The sequence below is a fragment of the Pagrus major genome, chromosome 16, assembly GCF_040436345.1.
Source record: "Pagrus major chromosome 16, Pma_NU_1.0".
NCBI classification, from domain to species: Eukaryota; Metazoa; Chordata; class Actinopteri; order Spariformes; family Sparidae; genus Pagrus; species Pagrus major.
In genome coordinates this window covers 17,119,204-17,133,545 of record NC_133230.1, presented here as the reverse complement: position 1 = coordinate 17,133,545, position 14,342 = coordinate 17,119,204, and the positions used below count along the sequence as shown (strand labels likewise).

The 14,342-nt window shown below is 41.4% G+C and overlaps 2 protein-coding genes across 3 annotated transcripts; both read right to left on the bottom strand.

The window, feature by feature from the left end:
* Positions 1-553: 553 nt before the first annotated feature.
* fabp7a (fatty acid binding protein 7, brain, a) lies at positions 554-1,914 on the bottom strand. The gene is made up of 4 exons (XM_073484276.1): positions 1,768-1,914; positions 1,393-1,565; positions 1,197-1,298; positions 554-846 (listed from the first exon to the last, which is right to left on the bottom strand). Exons 1-4 carry the CDS (start codon positions 1,838-1,840, stop codon positions 796-798), a joined length of 399 nt encoding a protein of 132 aa, XP_073340377.1. The 5' UTR covers positions 1,841-1,914; the 3' UTR covers positions 554-795.
* A 1,030-nt stretch (positions 1,915-2,944) lies between these two features.
* On the bottom strand, positions 2,945-14,257 carry usp40 (ubiquitin specific peptidase 40). 2 transcript variants are annotated; one of them, XM_073483774.1, is made up of 31 exons: positions 13,582-14,257; positions 13,405-13,472; positions 13,206-13,319; positions 12,027-12,191; positions 11,694-11,840; positions 11,334-11,477; positions 11,076-11,204; positions 10,767-10,886; positions 10,550-10,657; positions 10,239-10,442; positions 9,939-10,077; positions 9,702-9,783; positions 9,341-9,512; positions 9,170-9,254; positions 9,010-9,080; positions 8,394-8,803; positions 8,163-8,316; positions 7,990-8,050; positions 7,774-7,827; positions 7,440-7,528; positions 7,176-7,262; positions 7,033-7,069; positions 6,806-6,870; positions 6,519-6,593; positions 6,206-6,427; positions 5,930-6,048; positions 5,768-5,833; positions 5,444-5,654; positions 5,037-5,132; positions 4,849-4,943; positions 2,945-4,740 (listed from the first exon to the last, which is right to left on the bottom strand). In XM_073483774.1, exons 1-31 carry the CDS (start codon positions 13,775-13,777, stop codon positions 4,632-4,634), a joined length of 3,894 nt encoding a protein of 1,297 aa, XP_073339875.1. In that variant the 5' UTR covers positions 13,778-14,257; the 3' UTR covers positions 2,945-4,631. The 2 variants fall into 2 exon arrangements, with proteins under 2 accessions (XP_073339875.1, XP_073339876.1); XM_073483775.1 differs by having other exon boundaries at positions 9,939-10,074.
* Positions 14,258-14,342: the final 85 nt, after the last annotated feature.

Sequence of the window (14,342 nt, the reverse complement as noted above, 5' to 3'; positions counted from 1 at the left end):
GATCACTTTAATTTTAGACTTTGATCTACCAACCGTGGGATACTGGATTTATTGATACAAACTGTCCTAATCCTGCACAGTGTCCTTCCGTACTGCTGTCATTCTGTCACACCAGTGGCAGCATTCATTCACGGTTGGTCCGCACACCATCGAATGATGCCTCTACGTAATGACACCACGACTAAAACCGGATTATCCCGAGGCCAGTGACATCACCACCCCCACCCCCTCCACTCCCCTCCAGCTCCTAGTCGTCTCTGACCATCTGGAGGTTACTAGAGGACGTTCATTCCCATGAGTTCAATGGTCACACTGGCTGCTGCTGCTGCACGGCCGGCTCTGGCCCTCACGGTCACCCTGCAGCTGTCACCTGGAACTGACCCATCACAGGGAGAGCACTGTTCCCACAATTTAGGTTGACAGTGAAAAGAAATGTAGGAGTGCATTCGAAGTTGGATGACAAAAAAAAAAAAAAAAAACCCTGAGAAAGAGAGCCCTGTTGAGATAAAGTGGTACTGATGGAGCCCCAACTGAAAAGTCTGAGACGATAAAGTTTAGTCAAGCACTTTATTTTTTTCCCTTTTTCCACAGAATCAAACATTTTAGGCCCTTCACAGTCGGAAATTTCTTACAAAAGATCTTACAAAAAAGATTTCCCAAAATATTTATCTCATGTTACAACAACAAATCAAGTGCAAATCACTGCTGTAAAAACATTTTTGTTAAAATAAAAAGGGGAGGGGACACCTTTTTTGCAGTGCAGGGATGATTTGCTCATTCAAGTGGATGTTAGAGTTAGGCTTTCTCGTATGTGCGGACCGCCTGGACTCCCTGATAAGTCAAAGTCTGTGAGGCAGAGAGGAGACAAAGCAGAGGACAGCCTGTGTTACATGATGGTGGTCAATATTTATTCGTGCTTTTAATGCAAAATCTAGAAATGATGCATACTGAATGTTAAGCAAGTTTTCCTTACATCATTCTAGTCGTATAATTTATTTCACCATAGCAATAACAAGGCGAGGCAAGTTTATCTGTTAGGCACGTTTGCACAACAAGGCAATTCAAAATGCTTTACATAACTACTTTGCAAGTTGTAAATGTAAGAACAGTGACATGCATGACAAGATTTATCTTCTCTTGCAGCTGTAGGGGTTTGTATCATACTCCATCAAGCTGTGTGTGTTATGTGATCTCACCATCACCATCTTCCCATCCTTGATTTCTCTGACAAATTTGGTCTCCTTGCCATCCCACTTCTGCACTTGCACAAGTTTGTCTCCCTCCAAGGTGAAAGTAGACTGCAAACACAAACAAGCAAGTTAAATTTTAAACCACCTCCAGCTAGAGCGCACATCGCGGTGAAAATTATGCAATGACTTTTACTCAGCTTACTTTGACGTGTCGATCATCAGGTGTAGTCTCATCAAACTCCTCTCCCAGCTTGGAGGAGATCTCGGTGTTCCTGAAGGTGCTCATGGTTTTCACCACCACTTTGTCTCCATCCTGGCTGATCGCTACTGTTGGTTTGGTGACATTGCCTACTTGTCTAGTGGCAAAACCAACACCTGTTGTAAAAACAAATCAAAAGAAAACACATTATGCTTTGCTTAAAGTACAAATATTTGAGCAAAAATAAGCAACTTCTTTATCAGAAACACGCTTGTAGAATAGATGCAGCCTACAGCAGACATCATTACTCACACTGAGAACAATTAACTCTTATTTCAAGGAGACAAATTAATAAAAAAACAAATCAAACTTGCTCACCAAGTGCCTTCATGTAGTCATCAAAGTTCTGGCTGTCCACCAGTTTCCATGTAGCACAGAAAGCATCAACCATTTTTGCAAACGTTATTTGTCAAGCTGAGCAACTGTCAGACAATCTCTGCTCTCCCTGCAGTAAATCTCACAGCGTGTCTGCCGGCCACATTAATACTGTGACAGAGGGACACTAGAGCTGCACTGTGAAAGCTGATTGGACACTCCAGGCTTCTTGGGCTGTGATTGGTCACAGCACTGTGTGCTGTTAAAGAGCACTATGCAGTTTTGGAGAAGAAATTCAGACTCAATATTAATGAGGTACTAAAACAAACAACAAGTAGTATTACATAGTAGTATTTTTTCCATAACTGAATAAACAAGCTGTTCTCAGAGAAAAATAAGAACACTGTTTAAGGCTAGAAAAGTGGCAGGGTCCACCACATATAAACAAAGTAAAACAGTATGAAATTGTGTTGTCCTTTAAGGTCAGTTTGTTTATTCATTTTATGAATTACTTTTTTTTCATGTCATGAAAACGAAGAGACTTTGAATATTAAGTAAGAAAAATCAGTCAACAAAGATCTTTCTTTGATTAAAATGTCTTCCCCAAAACTACATAGTGCACCTTTAATGTTGCATATTTTGTATGAATAATGAATGTCAACTGTAACCGTAACTGTTTCCGTGATAACAATGAAAACGGTCATTAATTACTGTTAATTAAGGTACTACAAGAACTTTTTCTCATCTTATTTACGTATCTTATTACAAAAAGGATAAAAAGTTAATTGTTTTTTTCATATACAAACTTTTCTTGTGAACTATTACTTTCTTACAGTAGGCCCCAAATTTCACAGCACTATAGCTGTTCAAAGATGGAAAAATCAGCCAACATTGCCGAGCAAGGCTGGCTAAAGTGGGGTCCGCAATGAGGTTCGGTTTGGCCCACCAGAACAGGAACAGAAAAAAAATAAATAAATAAATAAATTAAGATGCAGGGCACAACAAGTCCATCAATTAAGGGAACTTGGGATCGTAATACCATTTTGCATTCTTGTACAATACAGACAGTACAGTTTGCTTTTGGCCCGTGGTCCACCATTAACTTTCAGTTTTGACCCTCCATGGAAAGAAAATGTGGGTACACCTGCCTAGGAGCAGGTTTAAAATGATTCAGCTTCAGTCTGATTACTGTATACCTTTATTGTTGATAAAATACTTCCTGCAGATACAATCTGACACGAATACAAACAGATGTCTACTGTCATAGTACAGCAGATCATTCTTTATCAATAACACCAAAGATGTAATCAATAACACTCGTAAATGATTTCATACTATACAAAATTAAATTTCACTATTGCTGAGTATGCTGTCAAGCAGTGTTCCTCCAATTGCTTAAAAAAAAAACTATAAATTTCTACTTGGCACTGATCAAGGCCAGAATAATACATGAAATAAAACAGGCAAGCAGCCTAGAAAACAGATCACATTTCATACAGTATAAACATTATTTTGTCACTTCTTTTCGAATAAATTATCTACAAGAATATTACTTTTCTTCCCTGAAGTCACATATAGTGCATGCAAATGAAACATTACATGTTCCACAATGAAAACTCGTGTATCAACTCAGGGAATTTAAATTTTACATAATCAAGGAGGATTAGTGCCAGAAAGGATTTGAATGTATTGTTTTACAGAATATATCTGCAGCAGCCAATTCACCTGGCATCACATGATTATAGAAGAATTATTTCTTTGAACATGAAATTATGGATTAAAGGTGAAAGTGAAGGCTGTCTGCTTTATTATTAGCTCTAGAAGAGGATCATGTCCAATAAAAGACGATTAAGTTGCTTAACCGTTTATAAAATATGACTACAAGTAAACATAGGCATCAAACTGAAATACTTTTTAAACTGTAGTTGACTTATATAGAGCAGGGGCATGAACAGTTTGAGGTTAAGAAAACAAAACTATTAATTACGGCAAAAACTTGGGGGGGGGGGGGCAGAGAGGGCAGCAGAGGTAGAATGAGAGAGGTAGAGAGCGAGGTAGGGAGGACAGAGCAGCACTGAGGCTTCTCCATATTAAGGCCCATCTCTCCTCTCCCTTATCAACCTTAAAAACAAGCCCATGATCCAGAAAAAACGTGCTTGTTCTCAATGCACAGTGACAGGTTTCTTATACAAATCAGCATTACTTAAAACAAGTTATCCTGTGAGCATCAGCTTTGATGGTTGATTTCCTGCCATAGTGGCTTGTTGGCATGTCAGAAGATAAAACCCATTAACTGGTGGCTGACAGTATTTTTTTTTTCACCCTGATTGCTACATTTTATACAAAATTGTATAAGATAGACGCTCCAGTCAGCACATATGTCAGTATATAACCTTCAGCTTGTAACAGCAAAAAAAAAACAAAACAAAAATAAACACTCAAAGTAGAAAGTGTTTTTTCAGGGCTGATACTTTTACAAAGTAGCTACCGATCAATGCAGCAAGACAATCTGTTTTCCTGAATGTCGCTGTCTTCAAATATCCCAAAGAATATAATTCCATAAAGGGCATGTGTGGTGGTTGTAATTTAGAAATCTTGTAGAGAGAAGAAACAAGATAACTAATTGTGGTACTAAACAGCAAATCAAAAAGGCAAAATAAAATTCCTTCTCTTGTCAACAAATCAGACAAAAGAGAAGAAGGAATTATTTTACAGCGGGAACTGAGTCGGGTTTGAAAGTTTTGTGGAGAAACACAGTTAGAAAAAAAGAAATGGCACAAGACTGACGTCAAGTGGATTGTCCTGCAATGTAGCATCTGTGTTTGTGCGTAGTTATGATTTGTCCATGCACCCACGGGAGCAGGGTGCTATCTGAATACTCCAACATTGATTGACAGCCCCACCTCTGGTTTCCTGGATTTGGTCGTTCCAGCCTTCTTGCGTGGTCCGACACCATCTGAGCCTGCAGCCTGCCCTCTAAAAAGAAGCAAGGGTACAACGTTTCAGTAAAGGACCCAACTGACACAGTGTGGTAGTATTAAAGCTACAGTACTGATCAATGCCGTTAAAGATCTGAAGCCGTACCCTTTCCTGCGTTGCTCTGCCTGCTCTCTGAGCCTCTGCTGGCCCTGCTGATCCTCCATGGTGACAAATACCCTGTTGTTGTCAATCAAAAGATTCTGGAAAAAAATATTAAGAACAGATTCAGCGTTTCTCGAAACAAATAAAACAGAAACAGACTAATTTTTAAACAATCTGGGTTTTATGAAGACCTTGATGCCGATTGTGTCTCCATCTTTGAGGTGAAACGGTGCTCCCAGTAGTGATTCTGCCCTCTTCTTCTTTTTCTTTTTGGAAACCTGCTGGTTCTGAAAGTAAAAAGACATACAGCATATTATTCACTATTCACTATTATTCAAGAATATTGAGATTTTAGGATAATTTCTTTGCTTATGTAATAAAAATCCTGATAAAATGATGAACTGAATGATCAGATCCATGCTCCTTTTGTCAGTCCTTGCTACGTTTCACGCAGTCGACATTTTCGTCCAATGTTCTTTCTCAAACTCTTTCAACTCTACCAACTTTTCTATTGAGCAAGTGAGTGCAAGTATACATACAGATTTCCCCTGATGCCTAAACTAAAAAAAAACAAGAAATTACTCTGTGCTTATCTTACCCAGTTTGAGATTTCCTCCCAGGTGTGTTTCTCTGGCTGGTGTTTGGCCAACAGAAGAGAGTCGGGGGAGAGGCCATAGTGTGAAGCCAGACAAGTGCGTAGAGAGCGAGGAGAAGAGTCTCGGGATGCATCCCAAACCAGCTCCTCTGGAGGGTAGTAACACCTCTCCCCTGGTACTCCCATTTTAACATTCAGCAACACCTCCTTAGGGCTTTGGAACAGATAGACACAAATAATGTAACCGAGAAATAACAGAAGGGTCCCTTTCCTTCTCACACACATTATGTATAAGTGAAAAAAAAATGGTGACATTGCAAACCTTACCCTAGATCTTCCTCTTTTAGTAGCTGTTGCACACAGAGGTCTGTAGCACTGGTCAGCTTCAATTTCCTGATGAGGAGGAAAAAAGCAATGACTCAAAACTGAAATTATCAATAATAACTAGAATCTTGTGAGCATCAGTTACAACTTTGAAAGTGTTCATACCTGAGTGTGAGATGTTGTCCTCTGAGGATTCGTGCCAGCCTTTGTCCCTCAAGTTGCCACACACGCATGAACGCAGTGGTTGGCACACACACATTCTGAAGGGAGGGTAATGTCATCACCTGACACAGAAACAGAAAACAAAATAGATTGAGAGGAGCATCTTGGGTAGAAAAAAACCCACCAAAATCACATGCACACTTTGCCTGACCTGATTATTAAGCCTTCCATGAAACGAAAGAGAAGCAGTGTGTCAACAAGGACAAATTATACTCATACCTGAGTCTTAAAATCCTCCAAGGTGGCCTCGTCCGATATCTCCACCTGTCCTACACTTTTCAGCTCTGCCATGTTTCCAGCATACATTGGAGGTGACTGATTGTGCGTTTCACCTGCTGTCACAACCTCCAGCATTTGCTCCTCAGTGTGGCCGTTAAAATCAGTTTCCATGGAGTTGTTTCTGGGATCCAGATACAGCCACACTGGTAGCTTTAGAAAACCCTGACAGAGAAAAACAGATAACCAGGCTCAAGAGAGAGGTAAAGTCACAACATTCAATAAATCTCCAGCCAAAGTCAAAACATTTAAGTACCTTTGGAGGAAGCTGTCCTTCTGTGATGATTAATGTCTCTCCATTGCTTATCTTCAGCTCTGACAGAGAAGCATCCTGAAAATAGAGATTGTTGGTCAAATTATTTCAAACGATACTCAAAGTTTACATCACAGCATACAATATTCTCTCCAGACTTTTGCCTGGTACTAAATATAATGAAAAAAAAAAATAGAAAAACTACACCTGATAAGTGGGTAAAAGAAGCAAAACAAAGTAAAAGATGTCTGCAAACACCGTTGATTTAGGTATGACAGTCAGCGACTCACCTCATCCACAATTGCCTCTCCAACCTCTTCACACCAATCAAGCCTCCTCAAGTGCCAACAGGTGCCTGCAAACGCATATTTAACTGACATTAACAACCAGGTACTGCACTGATGTACTATAGTAAAAAATGTTTGATTTCAGTCCTACCAAAACAGAGACAAGAAGATGAGTCTGCAGTGCATATGAGTTACATACAGTACAATAAAGCAGAAAAAAGTTATTTTACCATCAAGTCCCACAGCATCCAGCATTGCCTTTAAACACTGCAAATAATAATAAGAAAATACAAATTTTAAAAGTATGCATACATTTATCATAAGCACGTGTTGAAGTTTTCACATAATACGTGCATGAGCATTTTCTCCTCACCTCTTTGACAGTACAAGCACTCTCCACAATTATGTCCATCTCCATGCCAGCAGAGGGCGCTGTGCCCACAGAGAAGTGAAGGAAAAGCTGCAACGCAAAGAAAAAAAACCCACATCAATCAGGCATTTAAAATGCTCGTAACTCCAATTTGCTTGAAAACGTAGGATGTGAAAGGTTTCACTGCTACTTAAGGGTTCTGTAACTTTCACATGTGCAGCTGCAAGTACAAAGGATTTATTGAAGCTTTCAAATAAAAAGACACACCTGTGATGCCTTGGGGGCAATTCCCGGACAGAGAGTCAGTGTGGTCATGAGTCGCACCCCTGCATCGCGAACACTCAACTCCTCACACACTGTCAGGTAAACCAAGGTAAGACAACACAAGCGCACTTGGTAAATATGCTTTAAAACTTCAAAGATGGATGATGAGAAGAAACATTACAAGCAGGGGGAGTACCTTTTAAACATTTTATGAGGGGGCAGTGTAAAGAGTGTAAAGGAATGCATATTTTGATATTTTGTTACAATGAGGGGGATTTCCAGCCTTTAAGTTGTCTCCACCATTAAAATCACCCCCAGGTAACAAATGTAACAGTACCTGGAGGAAGGAGTTTCCCTGTGCAGTCCACCTGTCTCAGACAGTACTGTGCACCTGGTCAGTGAGAATAAAAACAGCTGATTTAAGGACATATCCAAACTGACTTCTAATACGAGCTCTTATTTCTAATCAATTCATTGATATTCATTTGTGATTAGTGACAGTTGTAAAACATCTGCAGTTGTAAACAGTTAAGTTTAACACTGAGCAGCTTGCCTGGGGGGTTCTCCTGTAGCTGCAGTTCTTCTTTGGCCCTCTGTTTCACCTCACACAGCAGCTGTAAGAGACGCACATCAAACATGACTAAATGATTTTTTAGAGACAACAATGTGGTGCTAACATGGAGGAACAAAGAGGATACAAACCAACTGCAGCACAAAAATACTGACCATACTTCCTGTAGCTGGAACCTTGATCTTCCTCCTCTCCTCTTCTTTGTCCCCTTCTCCTTCTCCTCCTCCATTTGGTTGAAACTCCACCTGGAGCCAGCGGCAGTCAGACGGTGTAGTCACAGTGACGACGTCTCCATTTAGAGTGAACATGCTGAGCAAAGATAAGAAGACAGTTGTAAAACAAACACTTGAGGAAAACAACATCACATACATTGCTAAGGATTTTACCTGCTGTCGAATGATTGTGGCTCCAGCACCAACAGCGCATCTCCGTCTTTCAGTGACAGCTCCTTTAGCGTCCGCTGCATGTCATCGGGAGGGAACAGCCTCCATCCGCTTGCCCCTCCTCCCTCTCCTGCCGCCTGCTCTGCTCTCTTTCCTCCCTTATGCTCCTGGCACAGCAGACTCTCCTTAGGCTCCCCCAGAGCCTCCCTCACCTCCCCAAGAGTGGCAGCACCTGCAAAACCTCTCGCCTCCTTTTTAAGCCCTGGCCCTCCATTTTCAAAACCTCCGCTTCCCTCCTCACACTCCACCCCATCTTCCACCTCCGGGATCCCATCTTCCCCCAAATGGGGGCGGACTACAGTCAGCAGCACTGGCTCCCATTCAGCTCCAATGAGGACAGTTGCACCACACACCTGAGGAGGAAAACGTGTCAAGTTTGGTTATCTTTGGTCAGATACTGGGTTCCATGCAAGAATCACTCATATAAAACAATTCATTCTTCTTAGGTAGCACGTATGAGTGATATGATTGAATTGAAACGTTCCAGCCTACTATACAAGTCAAGTCCAGATGCCTTTTTTGCATGAGGCCTACTTTGTTGGACTATGCCTTTCCTTACCTCTCTGCCGTTCCACACAAACAGGTCAGAGTTTGTCTGAAGGCCTGTACTGTACAGGGAGACACTGTCATCTGCAAAGAGTACCACAACCAGAATGAGTTACAACATTTGTTAAACTTCTTTTACTCTTTCAAAAGTAGTTTGTATGCAAGAGTCTCACCTGTAATAGTATTGTAGAGGTGTAGACCCGCAGGAAGACTCTTGGCCATAGTCAGAGCCATGTCCCCTTCCCACTGGTCCAGCATCTTTATACACAAATGCAAAAACAGCTCACTCCCACCATTCGTTTTTGTATTTTTAATACACAACAGCGTTTTGGAAATTAAGTTACCTGATAAATAGCTAATCGGAGATCTCCCACGGTCTTTCTACGGTCGAAACTCAGAGTGGTGCTCCCGTCCTGCTCCTTGTTGATTGGTTGCAGGGCTCCATTTTCTAGCCTGTAATTGGTTGCCAGGTGAAGTCGCAGCTCCACAGTGTTATTTGTGGCTTCGAACTTCTCACTGTAACAGAAACACACGATTGACATCAATAATTTATGTAACAAACCAGTTTTAATACAAGTGTCTTCCTTTTTGTGTTGATCCTCACTGATTTATGATTTCAGATTCCACTGAAATGTCACACTTTTCAGTCAGAATCTACTAAACAGCCAAAAGCGTGGTATGATACATGAATGTGTGTTTTTGTACCGCATTTGCTGTAGTTTGATGTTCTCTTCCTGAGCCATGTGGATGAGGTGAAGAGGAACTTTATATTGGGCATTATTCAGGGCTGCAAATGTAGAGGAAACACAAAACACATTATAAAAGACAGTCAAAGACAATCAAATTACCCTACTTTCTCTTCTGTTAATCAACTCTTTTCCATTTCTTTTTCTGATCTGACACATCTTTTCCAATACTAATGCAACACATGGAGTCAATTACCTTCACTGGGCCTGTGCAGCTGTGTTTTTCTGTAGAACAGCATGTATGCACTCTCTTTGCCCTGGAACTGCTTCTCTATGTCAGACTCCCTGATGGAGGTCACTGTGGAGTCGTTAAGGTCAAACCAGTGGCTACCCTGCTGACAGACAGGAAGAAACACCGTGAGAAACAGGCATCAAAGTAATAAAAAGATGTCCACCAGGAACATAGATGAAAAACAACTGAGTAGGTGTAATTCTTCCTTCAAAAGTCGTAACGATTTAATATTGGACGTCGAAAATGTGGCTGCTGCTCCAATACCTCTTTTTCAGGCTCCTGCTGTTGTTCAGCAGCTCCAGGGTCTGAAGGTGTTGAAGGATCAGAGTTAGTGATCTGCTCTGTTGGGCCTGGGGGCTCAGTCACAGGGCTTGGTGGCTCAGTCACAGGGCTTGGCGGGTTTGCCTTCAATGCCACTCGAGTACCATTGGACACCAACATGAAAACATCACTGTGGGACTGCAAGAACTACAACAGAACAGAATAAGTAACAAGACGACAATTATTGGTACATGAAATAAACTGGTATAAGCCCTGATTGAAAGAAAGCATAAAAAGATTGTAAACTTAAATACCTTTCCTATAGGACCGTAGTGTTTTCTGAACTTTTTGCTCCAGGATGAACCAATCTTATCCAGGAGTTTCTGACCCAGCTGGTCCAACAGGATGCTCTTTGATGGCTCCTAGTGGACAGGAAATCACACCATCAGTCAACTATGACTGTACCACTGACTCAAAGAAAAAAAACATACATGAACTAAACAAAAGCTCTTAGATTTGCAGTAGCTATACCTGGGCGATAATAGCAGTGAGGACAGACAAAGGGTCATCTTCTTGTAGTTTTGGCTCACACACTTCCTTCTTGACCTCTTCCTTGCCTTTCTTCTGAGTCTTGAGTTTGCATTCCTCCTCCTAACAACGAGACAAAGAGGCATTTCTTTTTATATTGCCGCTAGTAATGCAAGTCAATTAGAGTATTCGCATTCAACTGCCTTTGAAATAGCAATTTTAAAAGCAAGTATAACTAATGACAGCTATTTTTTTAATAAAAAATATTCCTTCATTTGCTCTTTTCCACTTTTGCTGTTTTATTTTTCTTACCGGCGGCTCCCATTGGCCCAGCTGGTCAATGTCCCTGATATAAACATGGTAATGGCCCCCATAGCAGCCACCCTTATGGATAATCACAGAGAACAGCTCGTAGGAGTAATCAGATTCCTCTCCATCAGTCTGTAAGTAAGAAACACATAATATTTAACTTATTAAGACATCTTTGTGTGAGCACACATCTGGAAAGCAATAAAAATGACAACAACCGAGAAAAGTAATGGTAAATGTGCATAATCTAAGGTCAAGTACCTGTTCGCAAAATGGCTGCAGGTTGATTGTAATGGGGAAACTATAGCGTCCCGTCTCCTTGTATCGCTCACATTTGGCAAAGTCAAAACTGAACCTCAGCAAAGACACAGTCATGAATGGAGGAAGCTTCTTAAGCTTGGCAGACTGAATAAGAGCAAAATATAAAGTGAAGTGAGACACAGCTGAAAAAAGCTAGATTTGTTATGTTTATGTAAAATCATTCATACAAAGTAGAACAAAAGTTTTCTACTTTGTATGAATGATTTAACGTAAGGCTAGTTCCACAAGGGAAAAAGAAGAATTTGAACATCTGTTAAGGTTCATTGGATTATAATCTTCAGTCTGAGAGCTGGCACTGACCTTGGCAGCAGTAACCAGCCTGTCACACTGTGCACAGCGGTACAGGTTATTGCCCTCAAACAACTCTTCCTCCACAAACATGCTCCACAAAGCATCCTCCAGGCTAGACATGCCACAAACACACACCGTCAGGTCCAGGAAGTCCTCCTACAGAAGACACCAAAAATTGCAGAACTGGGTTAGTAATGTTTGTTTTAGCATTTCATTGTGAAATGTATTCAACATGGATACCTCCTTTGTGGAGGTATAACAATTCCAGCTGCATTTATAAACATATATATAAAAAAGGAGCCACGTCAGAGAGGCTGAGAAATCCTGCAAACACTGACGCACCTGTCTCTGGCTGACATTACCACACTCCTTGCAGGCAATGCTGTTAACAATGGTCCCATGGTACAGCCGATGGATAAAAGTACTACCAGAGGTGTCCACAAGAGAGTGCTCCAATGCACTGAACAGAATCCTGTTCAACTCCTGCACATCATGCTGATTTGTTCCCTGAGATAGGACAACAGAGAAAGGGTCAAATGACAGAACGAGAGACGCCATGTCTCAGTTACATACTATGTACTAAAGTATACAGTACACACTGTATTACAGCTTTCATAGTATATTGTTTTTGTTGTTACTATAGAAGAAATCGATGTATATCAGTTGCAGGTCTAATGCGTAAACATTTTTTTGCTTTAATTTATCAATGTGAAGTCAATATTGATTGCACAATGTAATGGCTATAGAATAATAACACCATCTGCATTTAGATTGGTTCCATAATCTTTGCTTTCAGTACACAGGCAGGAAATCTCCTCGGAAAATGTGGGCTGACTGGCAATCCAGTCAGGCTGGCAGCCTGGCATCATTTCTATTTGCTTTTAAGTCTTCATTAGAGACTAAATGAATGATTAAACTCATATTTTTTCTTGTGTTGTTGCTGCACTGAGGAAAACTAACAGCAATCTGTTGTCTTTGTTACAGCAGCGCCAGCACTAATGCCACTTGGAAATGCTTTGAAAGGGAAGAAGTTGTCTGTTTCCCCTTTAAATTTAAGTTTCGTGTCATCTTATTACCATAATGTATGTTTTTTAAAGCTCACTCTTTATTCTAAACATTTACGCACAACAACCTTGCAACATTTCTGTCTGTTATGTGCGTAGTCACTCTCACCTCCCCCAGCTAGAGCTTTGGTTGCACTTTCCAGTATGATAGTTTTAGAGCTCCAGTGTGAGTTTAATCAAATCACTGTATGTACATTCTTAACCTGGAAAAGGTGGTTGTGCATGTCCTGAGGCGAATTCTGTGAATGTTTCTGTCTGTTCTCCCTCTTTGTGTATGTATTTTTGCATGACTGCAGCTGGGTTGCCTCCAGACAAGGTGAAATTCCAATTCTGTCGCAGTTTCAAATCCAGTTTTGTGAATGTCTGCATGCACTTCCCGCTGTGACCGGAAGGTAAATCAATCACTGAAATATGAAGTGTAACCTGAGCCTCAATGACGAAGATAATGGACACAGACCTCGCTGCTGTTCCAGCCAAAACTGTCAGTGAGGCTGGCGGTGGAGGCGCTTTGCTGGTCCACCAGTAGCAGACTGGCAAACAGTCTCTGCAGCTCTAGTGGGATCACTCGGACCTGCAGAGAAGAAGGAAATACCTCATTAGAAATCACATAGATGTTAAGTTGCATCTCTGATTACACCTACAATAAAGGCTCTTACTTTGGCCCCTGGTTTGTCTTTGTCTTCCAGGCATCCTAATTCATCTGGCCCCAAACTGAACAGCTCCTCTGCAAAGACACACAGCAAAACACAAATAAGAAAATATAATACATGCATAACTGTCCTCTGGTGGACCTGAATCTCATCCTACTGTAAGGATATGTAAGCTGGCCTCACCTCTGAACTCTGGGGTGAACAGCAGGGTCTGGAGCAGAGAGTTGAGGTAGCAGGTGCCCCCCTGATTCTTGATGCCGCACAGATTGCTTCTTCCTCGGGGTGGAGGTGGCTCGTCTCTCCCCTTTGCAGCTCTCCCCCTGGAAGACACCGAAGCGAAGCCTTCCTCCTCCTCTTCCTCGAAAAGATTCCCGAACATGCTGTGTGAGTTATTTACTCAGTTTTCTCTCAATTATTCTGGGACTCTGCCTCGTAGTAAGTCGTGTGTTAGCACTCCGGTGTGCCCTCTTGCTATCTCATCTTGGTCTTGCCGAGTTCTCTGTTGACAATGGCCGGGCTGACTCTGAAATAAGAGGACTTCACGGGGCTAAACATAGCGACTATTACCGGATGTATGTGCGTTTGACTCACAGTTGCGTTATGTAGCAGCTTAGCGGGCTAACAAAGCGGTCCGACGCCGACGAGCAGCTTGACAGCTCAGCGAAAATGAAAAAAAAAAAATCAGGCAGACGCAAATGTTCGCGGTCAGTGTCACTACGACTTAAAAAATGGCGTCTTCTTCCCGAATCCCTGACGTCTGATTTAATTGTTACACAATGTAATTGTAGCTTCTGGCAATGGCTCTGTCTTCATTTGTCTCCTTTAAAACTGATAACAAACGAAACGTAAATAAAAATACCCTCGGTGAACAGTGGGCAGCCATGTTTCTCCCTGGCAGAAAATGAAGTGGTGCATTGTGGTACTTGTAGTCACACACTTGGTTA